Below are 17,394 nucleotides of genomic sequence, written 5' to 3'. Positions count from 1 at the left end.
GAATAGATAAAGAAGATGTGGTCCATATTACAATGGAATATTACTCAGCCATCAGAAAGGATGAATACCCAACTTTTATATCAACATGGATGGGACTGGAGGAGATTATGCTAAGTGAAATAAGCAGAGAAAGTCAATTATCATATGGTTTCACTTATTTGTGGAACATAAGGAATAGCATGGAGGACACTAGGAGAAGGAAGGAAAAAATGGGAGGGGGGACCTGGAGGGAGAGATGAACCATGAGACACTATGGACTCTGAGAAACAAACAGGGTTTTATAGGGGAGGGGGGAGGGGGGATTGGTTAGCCCGGTGATGGGTATTAAGGAGGGAGCACTGGGTGTTATATGAAAACGATGGATCGTGGATCACCACATCAAAAACCAATGATGTATTGTATGGTGACTAACATAACATAATAAAATTAAAAAAAAAAAAGGCATTACCAAGTAAAAAAAAAATAAAAAAAATTTTTAAAAGTGAAGCTATATTAAAATATATGCAAAGTTCCTCTATGATCTAACATGGAAGATACATCAACTTTTATGCTTATTTTTTGACTATATCTTTATTTCAGTGTCTGCTTTATTTCAGTGATGCTCTGAGAAGTCACTTCTTTTTTTTTTTTAATTTATTTATTTTAGAGAAGTGGGGGAAGGGTAAAGGGAAAGGGAGAGAGAGAATCTCAAGCACACTCCCCACTGAGCATGGGCTCTACATGGGGCTCAGTCTCATGACCCTGAGACCACGACCTGAGCCAGGGGCTCAACCAGCTGAACCACCCAGGCACCCCTCTGAGAAGTCACTTCTAACCAAAACTTTTGGAGTATGATCTTGGGGCAGTAGGAAGTATCTTATAATTTTTATCTGTATTCCTAATCATTTCTTTAAAAACCTTATCTTGAATATTTAGCTCACTATCTTTCTCTTTAAACATATAGATCTCTCTAATGTCTTGCAAGAAGAAAGGTTAGGATTTAGAATTTTTTTATGATACTTAGTTTGTATATAAAAGGGAAAGTATACTGTAAGATGACAAAAATCTAAAAGAAGTATGTGTTTTCAAATTCTTTTGGTAGGTAATTGTATAGCAACTTTCAAATTTATTTAAATCTTATAGAAAAACCTATAATTTGTTTTGTTTTACAAAATCACTGAAAATGTTCAAAATTCTGAATTACAGCCCTATGATTGGAAAGATATATAATTTGTTAGTGTGTGTGTGTGTGTGTGTATGTATAAAATAAGTTACATTTTATCTTTTTTTGGATCATGGTCTCTAATTCAGGAGGTATTCTAAAAAATAAATGTATATATTTTCTAATCTGCCTGCTGAGAGAATCTAGAAATAATGACACTCCAATAGCAAATGAGTATATCCGTTGCATAGATACCTGTTTCTAATACCATTCTCCAATAAAAGGAAGTTAGGGCTCCTTGGAGAAGTGGCTGATTATAGGCTGGGCAGGAAATACAAAATGAACCTGGAACATTTGTCCCATCTTGTTGCACTAGAATGTTAGGAGATACTCAGTAAAAGAAAGAGAGAGAGAGAGAGAGAAAAGGGAAGGGGGAGGGGACTGAACAAAACATTAGGGTATGTCAAGGGACAAAGGAACTGTCGAGGGCACTTCCTAAATGGACTAACAACCAAATTTGGTTTGGCTGTTGAGACTGATGGTGCTATACACACAGCAAAAAGGTATGCAAACACTTACATTATATAATTGAGCTCTGTGGGGAGAGCAGCCCATGCCTTACATGCAGGTCAGAAATGTCTTGAGAGAGCTAAGGAGGGAGACTGGTTTGGGGTTTTTGTTGTGTTTAGGGTTTGGGAGCAGGATGAGAGTCCCTGTGTGGGAGGAGGGCCTTATATGGTTTGAATCTCCCACCAGTGGCGAAGGAGGGAGCATCCAGTCTTTCATAGCCTCTTGCTCAGGGAAGCAGGAAGTAAGGCTTAAAAACTGTTAGCAGCCAAACATCAACAAATGGAGTCATACTGATTACAGGAATCATCCTGAAACAGCTCCGAGTGCTCAAATTTTGAAAAATTTGAGCAAGAAATTAATAATATAGTATGGGATTATAACCCAAAGTATAAAATAAATATCTATGTGTTCATAATGATATAAATAAGTGAATGAGTATGTAAATGGAGGAAAATAAAAATATTTCTCTCAAAGAAGAATCTCAAATGACATATGTAGATAATCTTTCCCTCAAAAAGGTGGAGCTTAACACTCCAGTTGTTCATTGTTGGCTATACTAAATGATTTGCTTCCACAAGTACAGTGGAAATGGGGGAAAGGGTAATTTTACAGTAGAGAAACCTGGCAAATACTACTTCAGGAAAGTGATCAGGGTTATCATCAATCTTTAATCATGTTGATAAATACCCTTGATGAGCTATTAATGACACTTCTACTCTGTGGTCTTCCTCCTCAAAACCATAACTCTCATATTTAGGTCTTTTATCCATTTTGAGTCTATTTTTGTGTATGGTGTAAGAAAATGGTCCAGTTTCATTCTTCTGCATGTGGCTGTCCAATTTTCCCAACATTGTTTGTTGAAGAGACTGTCTTTTTTTCCATTGGATATTCTTTCCTGCTTTGTCGAAGATTAGTTGACCATAGAGTTGAGGGTCTATTTCTGGGTTCTCTATTCTGTTCCATTGATAAGTGTCTGTTTTTGTGCCAGTACCATACTGTCTTGATGATTACAGCTTTGTAATAGAGCCTCAAGTCTGGAATTGTGATGACACAAGTTTTAGCTTTCTTTTTCAACATTCCTTTGGCTATTGGGGGACTTTACCATATGATTTCATTCATATGTAGAGTTTAAGAAACAAAACAGAGGAGCATAGGGGACGGGAGGGAAAAATAAAACAAGAAAAATCAGAGAGGGAAACAAACCATAAGAGACCCTTAATCATAGGAAACAAACTGAGGGTTGCTGGAGGGGAGAGGGGTGTGGGGATGGGATAACTGGGTGATAGGCATTAAGGAGGGCACATGATGTAATGAGCACTGGGTGTTACATACAAGTGGTGAATCACTGAACTCTACCTCTGAAACTAATAATACACTATATGTTAATTAATTGAATTTAAATAAAATAATCAGAATAATAAAAAGAAGACATGATGACTAAATGTATAAGGTATCCTGGATGGGATCTTGGAACAGAAAAAGTATATTAGAAAAATCTTGGGGACTCTGGGTGGCTCAATCAGTTAAGCATCTGATTTTTTTTTTTTTTTAAGATTTTATTTATTTGACAGAGAGAGACACAGCGAGAGAGGGAACATAAGCAGGGGGAGTGGGAGAGGGAGAAGCAGGCTTCCCACAGAGCAGGGAGCCAGATGCGGAGCTTGATCCCAGGACCCTGGGATCAGGACCTGAGCCGAAGGCAGATGCTTAACCAACTGAGCCACCCAGGCACCCCAGCATCCAACTCTTGATTTCGGCTCAGGTCATGATCTCAGGGTGATGAGATAGAGCCCCACATCGGGCTCCATGCTCAGCACCGACTCTGCTTGTCCTCCTTCCCCCCCCACTTGTATTCTCGCTCTCAAATGAATGAATGAATGAATGAATAAATAAATAAATAAATAAAATCTTAAAAAAAAGAAAAACCTTAATGAAATTAGAATGCAATATGGACTTTGTTAATAATAATGTATCAATATTGTCTCATTACTCGTGTCAAATGCACTATGGTAATGCATGATGTTAGCAGTGGGAATAAGGTGGTGGTACACAAGAACTCTGTATTACATTGCAACTTTTATGTCGACCTTACACTATTCTAAGTAAGTGCATTTAAAATTTTTATAATCCATTTTGGCATCTAAGAATAGATACACATTTTTTACTTTTTTTTCCAGTCAGGCATTTCATGAGCACTAATCTATAGGTTACAATTTATTATCTGCTATTTTCTATTAATAAAGGAATGTTACTACTCAGTGATAGAAGGAAAGATGTGTATATCCATATATAATTAAACAGATTTTTTTTTGTGTTGGTATAATCACATACAATGAGGGATGAGAGAACTCTTTAAGGTTGAGTTTTTAATTCAAGTCTATTGTTCAGGAAATATAGGTAAATGATATGCCACCAAACTAACAAATGTTCTTAATTATAAAACATGTTTAATAAAACAAGGAGTGTCCATGGGCGGAAAATGAGCTAAGAGTTTCAGGAAAAACAACAGTCTCTTCATATTTTACTTCCCAGCTAATACTTCCTCATCTTTTATAAACAGAAAGATGAATTAAGTTGTTGTGAAGTAATTTCAACAGAGGAGAAACTTCTCTCAAAGTAGAATACTGAATAATTATCATTCAAAGTGTACAATAAGTATTCTTGCTTCAGGAAATGATGCTGTGGAATAAATGTTTCAGATGCTTATTTATAATGGATACCTAATAATTCCCCATGGAATTGAATTTAAACTTAAAATTATGTTTTTCTTTTGTTACAGTTCATGTTTAAAATTTTTTTAATATATAGGAATTAATTCAAGAGGTTAATGTTTTTATATCTTGCAGTTAATACTTAAACATTGCATTTTATTCAATCCTTTTTGGGTCATTTTGTATATAATCCCATGTCTTTTGATTTTATTTTTTAGATTTCTGGGCTTCAAGCAACACTGAAGCATATGGAAATAGGGCATAATTATCATGCTTCTGAAATTAGAGGTAAAAGTAAAATGTGATTAAACTAATTTAATATTAGCTGGTGAGTTTTAAATTTTATCAGAGCTCCAAATGCTAGAGATACTTAAAAGTGAATAAATGATATGATGACTATTTTATAAATTAAAATGCTAATGAAAAGATCAAGAGGGAGTATAGATACAGTACTGTATAGATTAATTTTAGAGAAAAATATGAGTAAACTATGATGGGAGGACTTCTGTTTCTGGCCATGATGGAGTATCTGGTACCAGACTAACCTTCTTTCAGTAAAAAACTCTTAAAACTATCTGTAAGGCAGCTACTTTTAGGCATTGGAAAATAGCACAAGTCACAGAAGGTAAGTGATAGAAGGAAAATTTTAAAGTTGAGATCCACCATCACCATGGCTTTGTGCCTGCGGAAATTTCCAAACCAAATTCCATGGAAATGGAGGTCAAGAAGAGCTTGCCAGTCCTGATGAACTGAAAGGGCAAAGATCATAGTTGACAGCTGTCAAAGCAACTAGAATCTGTAGGAAATTGCACTAGATAAAAGGGTGCTGCAATGAGCAGTGGTTCAGTTTGTGAGGGCGTTTACTAGGAGTCCTTAGTTGATAGCCAGGCTGTACACATAGACTACCAGAGACTTACCAGAAAGAGAAGACTTTATAGGGCTCAGAGAGGAACAAGGATTCTAGAAGTCAAACAGAGATGGGAGACATTGCCATGCCTGGAATGGAGAGACCTCATTAACATCTTGGTAACACCTACTAACATTTAATATAATCATATTAACATAACACTTGTACTGCCCTATAAAACCAAAAAACAAAGCTTACATAGAATTTCTAGGGAAGACAGAATTTGGAGTTTGAATCTTGCCAAGTTAGAGAGCCTTGGGAAAAATTTAGAGCTTTGCATGGATCCACCTTAATAAAGCATAAAATTAAGCCTAGAATTTCAAGGTGATCATCAAAAAATTAAACTGCCTGCTAGAATAAAAATCACTACCCTTTAAAGGAAGGCAGTTGGCCAGAGTCTTTATAATCTATTATCTATACTGCATAGTATGTAATTAAAATTTTCTATACGTTATAGAAACAGGAAAAGGTGATCCACAATCAAGACAAAACTCAATAAATGGAAACCTACACTGAGATGGCCCAGGTGTTGGATTTTGCAGATAAAAATGCTAAAGCAGCTATTTTGAATATGATCAAGGACTTAAAGAAAAATAGGACATTAATTGAGGAGATAGGGAATCTTAGCAGATACATAGAAACAAAAAAAAGGAAATTGAAATTCTAGTACTGAGAAATATGGTAGCTTAAATGAAAATTTTATAGTTCACAACAGATTGGAGATGACAGGCATGTCAGTGAATTTAAGAGACATTAATTAAAACCTAGTCTGAAGAAGAGATAAGAAAAAAGGGAAAGATCTGTGATGTTTTGAAGTGGCTTTTGGTCAAAAGGAATAAATTTCAACCCAACATGAAGAAGTAGATTCTTTTAATTGCAGAATCCCAACTACCTGAATAAAATTAATTCCTTAAATTCTGTACTGAATAATTTTATGATCTTTATAAACATGCATTCTGGTGTTAGGTATGGGACTTGCAGTACCTTTTCCCAAGCTTCTGGTTTTAGCATTTGGCTGTGTCATGTCAGATTCTCCTCTCTCTGACTGCCTGATCAACTTGGAACCATACTTAGCCAGGAACTCTAATTTGAAGAGAAGTTGATTTATTGGTTAACTGGCTGTCTCTCATAAATACTGTCATCCTTCATAATATGAATTAAGTCCCCCTCCTTTTGCTCATTTTAGTTTAATTTTTAAAAACTTTTTATACCTGTCATCCATATAAAAGTCTACCCATTTATTTTGGGCAAAGGTTGGTATGGCAGTAGAGATTCTTAAAATTAAATATTATTCACTCTGTACTTAGGGAACAATGAATTGATCATCATTTACTCTGAACTTTGGGAAGAAGACAAATTAATTGTTATTCAATCCAAATTTAGGGATAAGACAAAAATTGAACTGATTTGGAGTAATCTAGTTATTTTAAATATACCATATTTTTTGATTATAAAAGTGATATGCCTATTTTAGAAATTTTAAAACTGACAAACTTTATTTTTAAAATTATCCATAGTTGTACTACCCAGAGAGAATATTATTAATACTACAGTACTGAACTTTTTTACCTGAAAATGGTTTTTAATTCTACATTTATTCTTACATGATATGTAGAATAATAGAAAAATTCCTAGGAGAAACTATGAAAGAGTGAATTATTATTGATTAGATATTTGAAGAGACAATTCTGTACTATTTTTCTTTGTTGTTATGAAACATAATATATATCAAATATTTATAAGAAACTATACAGAAAGCACATTAATATTATATATTATGAGATAAAAGCAGTTTTTGTACAAATTACTTAATTTCAAAAAAGTTTATGAATATGCTGATTTTGATATGTTTGTGTTGGTTAACTTATATTACTTTGCTTTCCTATAAGTTTGCAATTTGAATGCAATAATGCCTATTTCCAAAGTAGGTTATAAAGATACATATAATTGTATTTTAATATATCTTATAACTTATGATAAGAAATTATGAATTCAGGATGAACAGCTAGAAACTGGAAATGTTAGATGAAGTGAAAAACAACTATAAAAGCTGACTTCAGAGGTTCATAGAGGAAAAAGGTGTCATTTGGAGTAAAGCAAAATATTCCATAAGGTTCTTAGCTTAATAAATTGCTGCTTTTTAAGTTGGATATTTTGTTGCCGCTCAGAATTGCATTATGGTACCAATTTCATATGACTATATGGAATATATGGCCTAGATTAGAAAGTAAAATTAAAGTAAAAATACAGTAAATTTAAAGTAAAGCCTCTTCCCCTTTACCTCGATTTGCCTTTTTCTGAATTACAATTAGATATGTGCTTGATCTCCTTATTTTAGCTTACGTGTGTCCTAATCGCTTAGATGTTTTCTGTTTAGCTCTCTGAGCCAGATTGTGGATAATTTCTTCAAAACCTTTTTTTCAGTTAAATAATTCTCTTTTCAGTTGGGTTTAATCTGTAAGTGAGTTAGTGACTGGCACAATGTAGGTCCTTACGTATTTATTTTGTTAAATGAATATATTCATGCATTTTTATTTATTTATTTGATATATACAAAATAGGGATATTTATTGGAGATCTGAAAATAAGGTTTGGAAGAATTGACACTAATGATATTGAGTCTTCAAATCCATGGGCACAAAATATATCTCCATTTATTTGGATCTGCTTTGACTTCCTTTATTAGTTTTTTGTAGTTTTTCACTTACAGATCCTGTACATATTTCTTGGATGTATATGTAAATATTTAATTTATTTTGATGTTATTATAAGTTTATTGTCTTTTAAATTTCAGTATCTAATATTCATCACTGGCATATAAGAAAACAATTGACTACAGTTTATTGATCTTATATCTGTGATTTCACAATACTTACTGTAAGTTTCAGGAGATAGTTCCTGATTATTTTGTGTTTTCTATACAATCATGTCACTTATGAATAAAGGCAGTTATTATTTATTCTTTTCTAATCTGTATGTCTATTTCTTTTTCTTGTCTTATTGTACTAGGTAGAACTTCCAATACACCGTTGAATAAGAGTGGTGAAAGGGAAAATTGTTGTCTTTTTTTTGATGCATTTTTTTTTCCCTAGGCAAAGAACTTTATTAACCTTGTTTCAAACTTTATTCCCAGGCTTCTTCAGCTTAATTAGCTGCAAAGAAGGAATTGTGTATAAGCAAAAACTGAAAAGAGCTGCAGTGTCCAAGGGGCTCGGGCTTAAAAATATTAGAGATCTAGATTTTATCAGATCCATGAACAAAATTTTAAAAAGCAGTCATAATATAAAGTAGCAGCTCCCAGTAACTTCTTCAAGTTTTATGTTCTTCAGAAGTTGACTCAGTTCAGTTTGCTTCATTCTTGGAAGCTTCATCAAAATTCTCCACAAAATCTGGAACTTCATCATCATCCTCCTCTCCGGTAGCAAGTGGTGCTTTTCCATCCACAGATTATTTGGGCAGAGCTTCAGCCAGTCTTCTTAAACTAGTCAGACTGTCTGCACCAAGTTGGTTTAAGATACTGGGTAGCATTTCTGTCAGCTGCTTTGTCTCAGCATGGCCTGGAATGGTGAAAGTGTTCACTGCCAGTGATGCCTGAACTTTGGGGTTGTTAAAGTGGATCACTGTTCCTTGGTTTGTGAACATATTCACTTCTTCAATACCAGAGATATTGTTTACCCCTAACTTCTTTAAGGAGAACTGAAGTTTTTTATCATCTGCTGTAGCCATTCTATGAACCACCTTCTTCTTTAGGTGAGCAGTTCCTTTCCCACCAATGCGCACTTGTGCTTGCAGTTTGGCGAGTTTCTCCTGGTTCATGATAGTTTCTTTCATCTTGTTGGAGCGGAAATGGGACCACATGGGGGAATAGGGTTGGCGCTCAGGGGGTCTCGGGCGGACCAGCTGAGATAAGGTGCACACACCTCTTGATGCATTTTTAAAATTTTTTTTATTTTTTATTTTATTAATTATTTCTTTTCTTTTTTTCTTTTTTATTATGTTCAGTTAGCCAACATATAGTACATCATTAGCTTTTGATGTAGTGTTCAGCGATTCATCAGCTGCACATAACACCCAGTGCTAATGCCCATCACTCAGTTGCCCCATCGCCCCACCCTCCTCCCTATCTGCAACCCTCAGTTTGTTTCCCCAGAGTCAAGAGTCTCATGGTTTGTCTCCCTCTCTGATTTCTTCCCACTCAGTTTTCCCACCCTTCCCCTATTCTGTATTCGTTCACTTTTGATGTTTAATGAGGGGCCTGAACATACTCAGTTAACATTGATTGAATGAATGTGTGCATACATAAAGGAATTGTTGAAGGATGAAATATAGCACTGGGGGTACAATAAACAAAATTTCTAAAGTGAAAATGTGTTTGTTTGATGTTTACTTCATTTATCTTAAGAAATTATACTTTTCTTAAGATGTTGATTGTGCCCGAGTAAAATCTGGGAAATTGCACAGCACTAATCAGTAATACAGGCCTGTCATTAATAAGCATTGGGTGTGATAAACATAAAGATACTATGATAGAGACATGGAATTTGCTAGGATATTACTAAACATTAAGAAGCACTATGTGGAATTTGAGAATTATATGCACTTAACCATGAATGTGATAGACTTTTATGTCTGAGCCTCTTTTTTTTTTTTTAAAGATTTTATTTATTCATTTGAGACACAGAGATACAGAGAGAGAGAAGCATGAGCAGGGGGAGAGGCAGAGGGAGAGGGAGAAGCAGGCTCCCCGCCGATCCAGGAGCCCAATGCGGGGCTCGATTTCAGTACCCTGGGATCATGACCTGAGCTGAAGGCAGACGCTTAAACATCTGAGCCACCCAGGCGCCCCTATGTCTGAGCCTCTTATTCTGCAAATCTTTGTGCAAGTGAAAGTGATGTTTATCTGATGGAGAGTGGAAATCATGTTTGTTCTTGGTATGCCGATGGAGAGTGGAAATCATGTTTGTTCTTGGTACGCCGAGAAATAATTGAGAAGTGTTATTTCTCTGCTAATTCCACATGTATTCTGCAATGTTTCTTCTCATGTTTTGGTTACAAGTGTTGAATATTTTCCTAAACATGATTAAGTGTGAACTTTTGTAATTTCATTTTGTTGTGGAAAAACTACATATACTTATAAACCAAAGCCTTTTTGGTTTTTGACTTTCATTTGTTATCCTTAACATTTTGTTTGTTTGCTTCTTCATTTTTACTTTATTCTCTTATGAAGTGATGCTTAGTCATGTTTTGCATGCTACGTGAGATATGCTCATGTTCTTAGAATTACCTGCTGGAATCCTGGGTTTCTCTACTGCTTTCTATTACTTCCCTATAGATATTACTATATATATCCTTCTCATATATAAAGGGGAACAAAAGGTAGTTACCTTGACAGAGTTATCGACAGGATTTTGTGAAATTATAAATGCAAATTGTTTAGACCAGTGGCTGTTATGTAGTAAAAAGTCAATGAGGCATGAATGCTCATTATTATTATTTTAAATTATTATCATTATCAGGATGTCACTGTTGGTTGTTAAAAAGGAGAATATAATAAAAGAGAACTGGAAGTGAAAATTTTTCCTTAATGTCAGGGAGCTATAATTGTTGTCTTTCCCCCACACTTTGACTTCCCAGATGCTGTGGGGCTCTAACTTTTAGCACCATTCAGGGAGGATAGGCAGTCTGGATACCCAAGTGTTTGAAGTCTTTTAAGTACTTTCATCTAGAACTGTGTTATTCAATATTCTGTTTTTATGTTATTGTCAATGTTATTTTGGAGATTGTCTCCTTTTTCTGAAACTGGTACTGAATAGGAAAAGTCAGATCAGAAAGAATGCCAGCTATGTGCTTCCTTGCCTTTATTACCTCAGAATTCTTTGAGAACCTGGACTCATCCAGATATTTTTGTGTTTATCTTTTCTCTGTTATAAATCTAGTGTTATATTTAGAACATTTAGTTATTTCTTTTATTTAAGAGTTAATGATTATAACTTTATTAGTTATTTGCAATTAGTTTCCTCTTTAGAAATAAAGGGGGAAATTATGTATACTTAAGTAGGTATATGTATATGGAAGGATGTGTAAAAGAAAGAGACTTTCCCTGTCACTTTTGTTTTTCCCTCAGGTGGTTTTAGTAGGACTGTTCTTTATGTCCAGGAGAGTTTGGAGACTAATGTTACAACTACATTGGAGTATTACCCAATGTTTTCCTTTCTGTTTTTTCCAACATTGAGAAGCATAAAGAATAATATTTTATTAATACAATATTCTTTTAAAAATCTGTTATTTATTATCCAGTTCCACTTGGGAAATTTTGTCATTGCTTACCATTCTCTCCTTGACCCTTTTCAACTTTACTTGTATACACATTAAGCCTCATGACAGGAATTGGATATAATGTAATTGGAGATTGGCTCCTATGATCTCTAACTGGCTCATCATGCCATTTCACTTGTCATGACCTTGCAGTCATGACACTCCGAATTTTGGGGAAATGAATTTGACAGCTCACTTTAAACATTTTGGTGGTATTTTAATATTATTAGTTTAATACTTTAAAAAATACATGTATCATTATGACTTTGGCTTTCGTATATTTGGTTAAAATTATATTTATTGTGGAGAAACAGAATAGATACTAAGAATAAATTGTGTTATCTTGTAGTTGTTCCTAATTCTGAAAAGGAAAATGCACCAGAAGGTCCTACTCAGAAAGGTCTTCGTGAAGCCAGGGAAAAAAACAAATGTAAAACAAAGATAAAAGCTAATACAAAGGTATGACTTTTTGTTCTTGTTTCCATTAATTCATACTTAACTCTCAGATCTTCAGATCCGTGAACTCATATGGTATCATTATTTTACTGGAAGAGGAATTTAGAGGTTATATATTCCAAGGCCCTTGGTTTATAGATAAAAATGGAGGTCCTCAAATGTTACTAATATGTGAGGGACATATGCTTATTGGTGGCAGAGACAACTCAGTGAATCAGTCTGCCACCTACCTCAACTTAATCACAGGCATGTGTACTCACCTACTCAGTTTTCTGCTTAGTCTATCCAAAAGAAGTAACTCCTATGTCATCCCTTATTTCTTTTTTCATAGTATAACTTTAAACTTTTCTTTAAAAGTAGAATGGGAAGAATTATGGCCCATTTAAGAATCTCCTTATATCTGAGTACCTTTGCTTTGCAATCAGGCTGATAGTTAAACATTTCTGTAATGATGAAAGAAAAATGGTATTTAAATGTGTGGTCAGAGATCAAAAATGAGGAAGAAAGAAAAGCACGTAAAACCTGTAAGGGGTTTAGTTTCTTGTTATGATAATTGCATGAAAGTCTAGCTGAGGTAATGAGTTTTCGTACAAAGTACATAGTTTTGAGTTCTAAAATATCTGATATTTATTTACAAATTAAAATACTTACAATTATAATATTTTTAGTAGTAGTAATTCTATAAGAACAATAGATTTTTATGAATTAAAATAATGCAATAAGCCTTTTATTTAGCTAATAATATCAATAAAGTTTTTTCTTCAAAGGTATGCCTTGGAATCCAGTATCATATAATATTGAATAAACTACAGACTAAATAATTTTAGATTATACTTAGGCTTTGGTAATTACTTTGTAATATTCAGATTAGTATTTTACTGTTCCTCTATTATCACTATTAATTTAGGATTTAAGGTGTTTGGGGTAGATCTTTTCTTATCAGTGCCTCCAGCTTCCAACAACCTGCCATCAGGATGGACCTTCCCTTTTTGTCACCATAAAGCTTTCCCACTCCTCTACCTACCTGCCTTTGAGTCTCTGCTGAATGCAAGCAGTGGTAGTGGATGACTCTTGCTCTCAACAAGTAATTCTTGTCCTCATTTGGGAACAGAGGAGCACATAAAGCACCCCAAATAAAAAAAAATCAGAGTTAAGGGTTTTCAGTGTGTTAGTGGTGATTGTCATCAGGAACATTTTCATCTTCAAATGGCATAGGCGTTCCCTTTAAGGTACTAAGTCATACTTAGGAATGATTTGTTGATTCATTCACTAAGTAAGTGGTTATGGCTTGTAAGACTTCACATTAGTAATGCAAAGTTGGCTTTTTGTGTGACAAAAAGCTACTAAAATATAGGACAAACACATTAAATATTTATGCATAGTATATTCTATTTCAGTGCATTAAAATATTTCACATAATACCTACAACATGATAGAAAAATTTGGGCCTTACAAAAGTGCTGAAGTGCAGCATAAAGTGGATTCCTCCCTCCTTCACCAAGTAATCATTTTTACTGTTTCTCTTTTCATTTTTTTCCCTACAAGTTTATACACTTTGACCAACATCTCCCCAGTGTCCCCACCCTCCAGCTCCTGGTAACCACCATTCTACTCTTTGCGTCTATGAGTTTTTGCTTTTTTAGATTCACACATATAAATGATATACCGTATTTATTTTTTGCTGACTTGTTTCATTTAGCATAATGTTCTCAATGCCCATCTATGTTGTCACAAATGGCAGAATGTCCTTCTCTCTCATAGCGGAATGCTAATCCATTGTGTGTGTGTGTATACACACATCGCATCTTGTTTATTCATTCATCCATTGACAGAGGGTTAGGTTGTTTCTATAACTTGGCTATTATGAATATAGGGAGTGCAGATATCTTTTGGAGATCCTATTTTCATTTCCTTTTGATATATGTTTAGAAGTGGAATTGCTGGATCATATAGTAGAGCTATTTTTATTTTTTTTGAGGAACTCTCATACTATTTTCCATAGTGGTTATACCAATTTACATCCCCATCAACAGTGCACACGGGTTACCTTTTCTTCACATCCTTACCCACAATTGTTATCTATTGTCTTCTTGATAATAGCCATTGAAACAGGTGTGAAGTGATATCACATTGTGGTTTTGATCTCCATTTTCCTGATGATTAATGATGTTAAGAATCTTTTCATGTACCTGTTGGCTATTTGTATGTGTTCTTTGGAAAAATATGTATTTCATTCCTTTGCCTATATTTTAATTGGATTATTTTTTTTGTTACTGAGCTGTGTGAGTTATTTATATATTTAGATTATTTACCCCTTATCAGTCATGTGGCTTGTAAATATTTTCTTCCATTCCATAGGTTACCTTTTCATTTTGTTGATTGTTTCTTTTGCTGTGCAGAGGCTTTTTTTGATGTAGTCTCACTTGATTTTTGCTTTTGTTTATTGTGCTTTTGGTGTCATATCCAAAAAATCATTGACAAGACCAATGTCAGGAAGTTTTTTTCTTATATTTTCTCTAGGAGTTTTATGGTTTCAGGTCTCATGTTTAATTGGTTTTGAGTTAGTTTTTGTGAATGGTGTAAGATGGGTATACAATTTAGTTTTCTTGTATGTGATTATCCAGTTTTCTTAAAACCATTTATTAAAGAGACTGTCCTTTCCCCATTGGATATTCTTGGCTCCCTTGTCAAATGCTAGTTGACTGTGTATATGGGAGTTTATTTCTGCACTCTCTGTTCCTTTGGTCTATGTGTCAATTTTTAGGTCAGTACCATACTATTTTGATTACTGTAGCTTTGTAGTATAGTTTGAAAATCCGAAGTGTATATGATATTACCTCCAGTTTTGTTCTTTTTTCTTGGGATTGGCTATTTGGGGTGTTTTGCAGTTTTATACAGATTTTAGGAATTTTTTTGGTGAAAAATGCTTTTGGAATTTTGAAAGAGATTACATTGAATCTATAGATGGCTTTGAGCAGAATGGACATTTTAACAATATTAATTATTTTCAATACATTGGCACAGAATATCTATTTGTTTGTGTCTTCAGTTTCTTTCATTAGCATCTTATAGCTTTCATTGTACAGATCTTTCACTTCCTTGATTAAATTTATTCCTAAGTATTTGATTGTTTGTGATGCTATTGTGAATGGGATTGCATTCTTTATTTCTTTTTCAGTGATTTTATTGTTTGTGTGTAAAAACACAAACAATTTTTGTATTTTGATTTATTTTCTGAAACTCCACTGAACTTGTTGATTAGTTCCAACAGTTTTTTGGTTGTCTTTAGGATTTCTCTATATAAGATCATGTCATCTGAAAAGAAGGTAATTTAGCTTTCCTTTCTTATTTGGATGGTTTTCAATCCCATTTATTTCTGGCTCTTGGGGCAGTGTCATCTTTTCCATATGAAAAAAAGGAGCAAGTTCAACACAAAAATAGAAATCTGAAGTGTAGAATAGGATGAAACCAAGGGCAGGGAGGAAAAGGCAAAAGCAAAAGGAAGAGATGAGATGTTGCCAAAAGACAGAGGCTCTCCTGTCCCCTTTCCTTTGGGAAATGATTCAATTATTTAGGTGGCAGTACACACCTTTCCATATATATATATATATACATATATATATACAGCAGGGTTGATATTTTGTTGGGGGGGGGATAAGAAAAGTTGAGGATGGGGAAGGCCTTTCTAGAGGCTAGTCTCTTCCCACTCTTGACCAGCCTTCTCTGGTCGGTGAAGGAAGGAATCTATTTGGATGCTTTCTATTTCTTTATCTTCCCTGATTGCTCTAGCTAGGACTACAATTACTATGCGGTGCAAATGGGCACCTTTGCCTTGTTCCTGATCTTAGAGGAAAAGCTTTCAACCTTTCACAATTTAGTATGATGTTAGCTGTGGGTTTCTTGTATATGGCCTTTATTATGTTGAGGTATATCCCTTCTCTACCCAATTAGTGAGGGGTTTTTCATATGAAAGGATGTAGAGCTTAGTCAAATGCTTTTCTTGCATCTTTTGAGATGATCATATGATTTTTTTTATCTTTCATTCTATTAATGTGATATCACATTTGTTGATCACATTTGTTGAACTATCTTTGTATCCCAGGAATAAATCCCACTTGATCATGGTGTGTGATTCTTTTAGTGTATTGTTGAATTCAGTTTGCTAGTACTTTGTTGAGAATATTTGCATCTTTATTCATAAGAGATATTGGTGTATAGTTTTCTTGAATTATCCAATTCTAGTTTTGGTAGGAGGGTAATGCTGGCCTCATAAAATGAGTTTAGAAATGTACCATCCTCTTCAATTTTTTGGAAGAGTTTGAGAAGGATTGGCATTAACTTTTCTTTAAATATTTGGTAGAATTCCTCATCAAAACCATCTGGTCCTGGCCTTTTCTGTGTTGGGAGGTTTTGATTACTAATTCAGTATCCTCATTTATTATTAGTCTATTCAGATTTTCCATTTCCTTATGATTCAGTCTTGGTAAGTTGTATGTTTTTTGGAATTTATCTATTTCTTCTAGGTTATCCAGTTTGTTTGCATGTAATTATTCATTGCAGTCTCTTATGATCCTATGTATTTCTGTGCTCAGGTGTAATGTCTCCTCTTTCATTTCTGATTTTTTGAGTTTTCACTCTTTTTGTCTTAGTCTAGCTAAGGGCTTGCCAATTTTATTTACCTTTTCAAAAAAGCCAGTGTTAATTTTGATCTTTTTCATTGTTTTTATGATCTCTATTTCATTTATATCTTCACTGATCCTGTTACTTTCTTCCTTCTGCTAATTTTGGGCTTAATTTTTCCTTTTTTTCTAGTTCTTTGAGGTATAAAGTTAGCTTGATAATTTGAGATCATTCTTTTTTCTTAATAAATGTATTTGTCACTATAAACTTCTCACTAAGAACTGCTTTTACAGTATCCCACAGATTTTGGTGTGTTGTGTTTCCATTTTCATTTGTTTCGAGAATTTTTTATTTCACTTTTCAAAAAGGATTTTATTTATTTGAGAAAGAGAGAGAGCACACATGAATGGGGGGGAGGGTCAGAGGGAGAGGGAGAAGCAGACTCCCCATTGAGCAGAGAGCCCAACATGGGGCTGGATCCCAGGACCCTGAGATTATGACCTGAGCTGAAGGCAGACGCTTAACTGAATGAGCCACCCAGATGCCCCTATTTTACTTTTTTTTTTTTTTTTAAGATTTTATTTATTTATTTGAGACAGAGAGAATGAGAGACAAAGAGCATGAGAGGGAGGAGGGTCAGAGGGAGAAGCAGACTCCCTGCCGAGCAAGGAGCC

General features: G+C 34.4%; 1 protein-coding gene and 1 pseudogene across 1 annotated transcript in view; one reads left to right on the top strand and one right to left on the bottom strand.

The window, feature by feature from the left end:
* The window catches only part of SPAG16 (sperm associated antigen 16), a 944,389-nt gene that overhangs the window by 60,012 nt on the left and 866,983 nt on the right, over window positions 1-17,394 (top strand). Inside the window, exons 8-9 of the mRNA XM_035007221.1 lie at window positions 4,641-4,710; window positions 11,994-12,103. Of these exons, the coding sequence (XP_034863112.1) occupies window positions 4,641-4,710; window positions 11,994-12,103 (180 nt within the window). The remainder of the gene's footprint in view (window positions 1-4,640; window positions 4,711-11,993; window positions 12,104-17,394) is intronic.
* On the bottom strand, window positions 8,638-9,160 carry LOC118012079 (annotated as a pseudogene).

This window comes from Mirounga leonina, unplaced genomic scaffold, assembly GCF_011800145.1.
Source record: "Mirounga leonina isolate KUSES-001 unplaced genomic scaffold, KU_Mleo_1.0 Mir_151, whole genome shotgun sequence".
NCBI classification, from domain to species: Eukaryota; Metazoa; Chordata; class Mammalia; order Carnivora; family Phocidae; genus Mirounga; species Mirounga leonina.
This window is presented reverse-complemented; position numbering and strand designations above follow the sequence as displayed.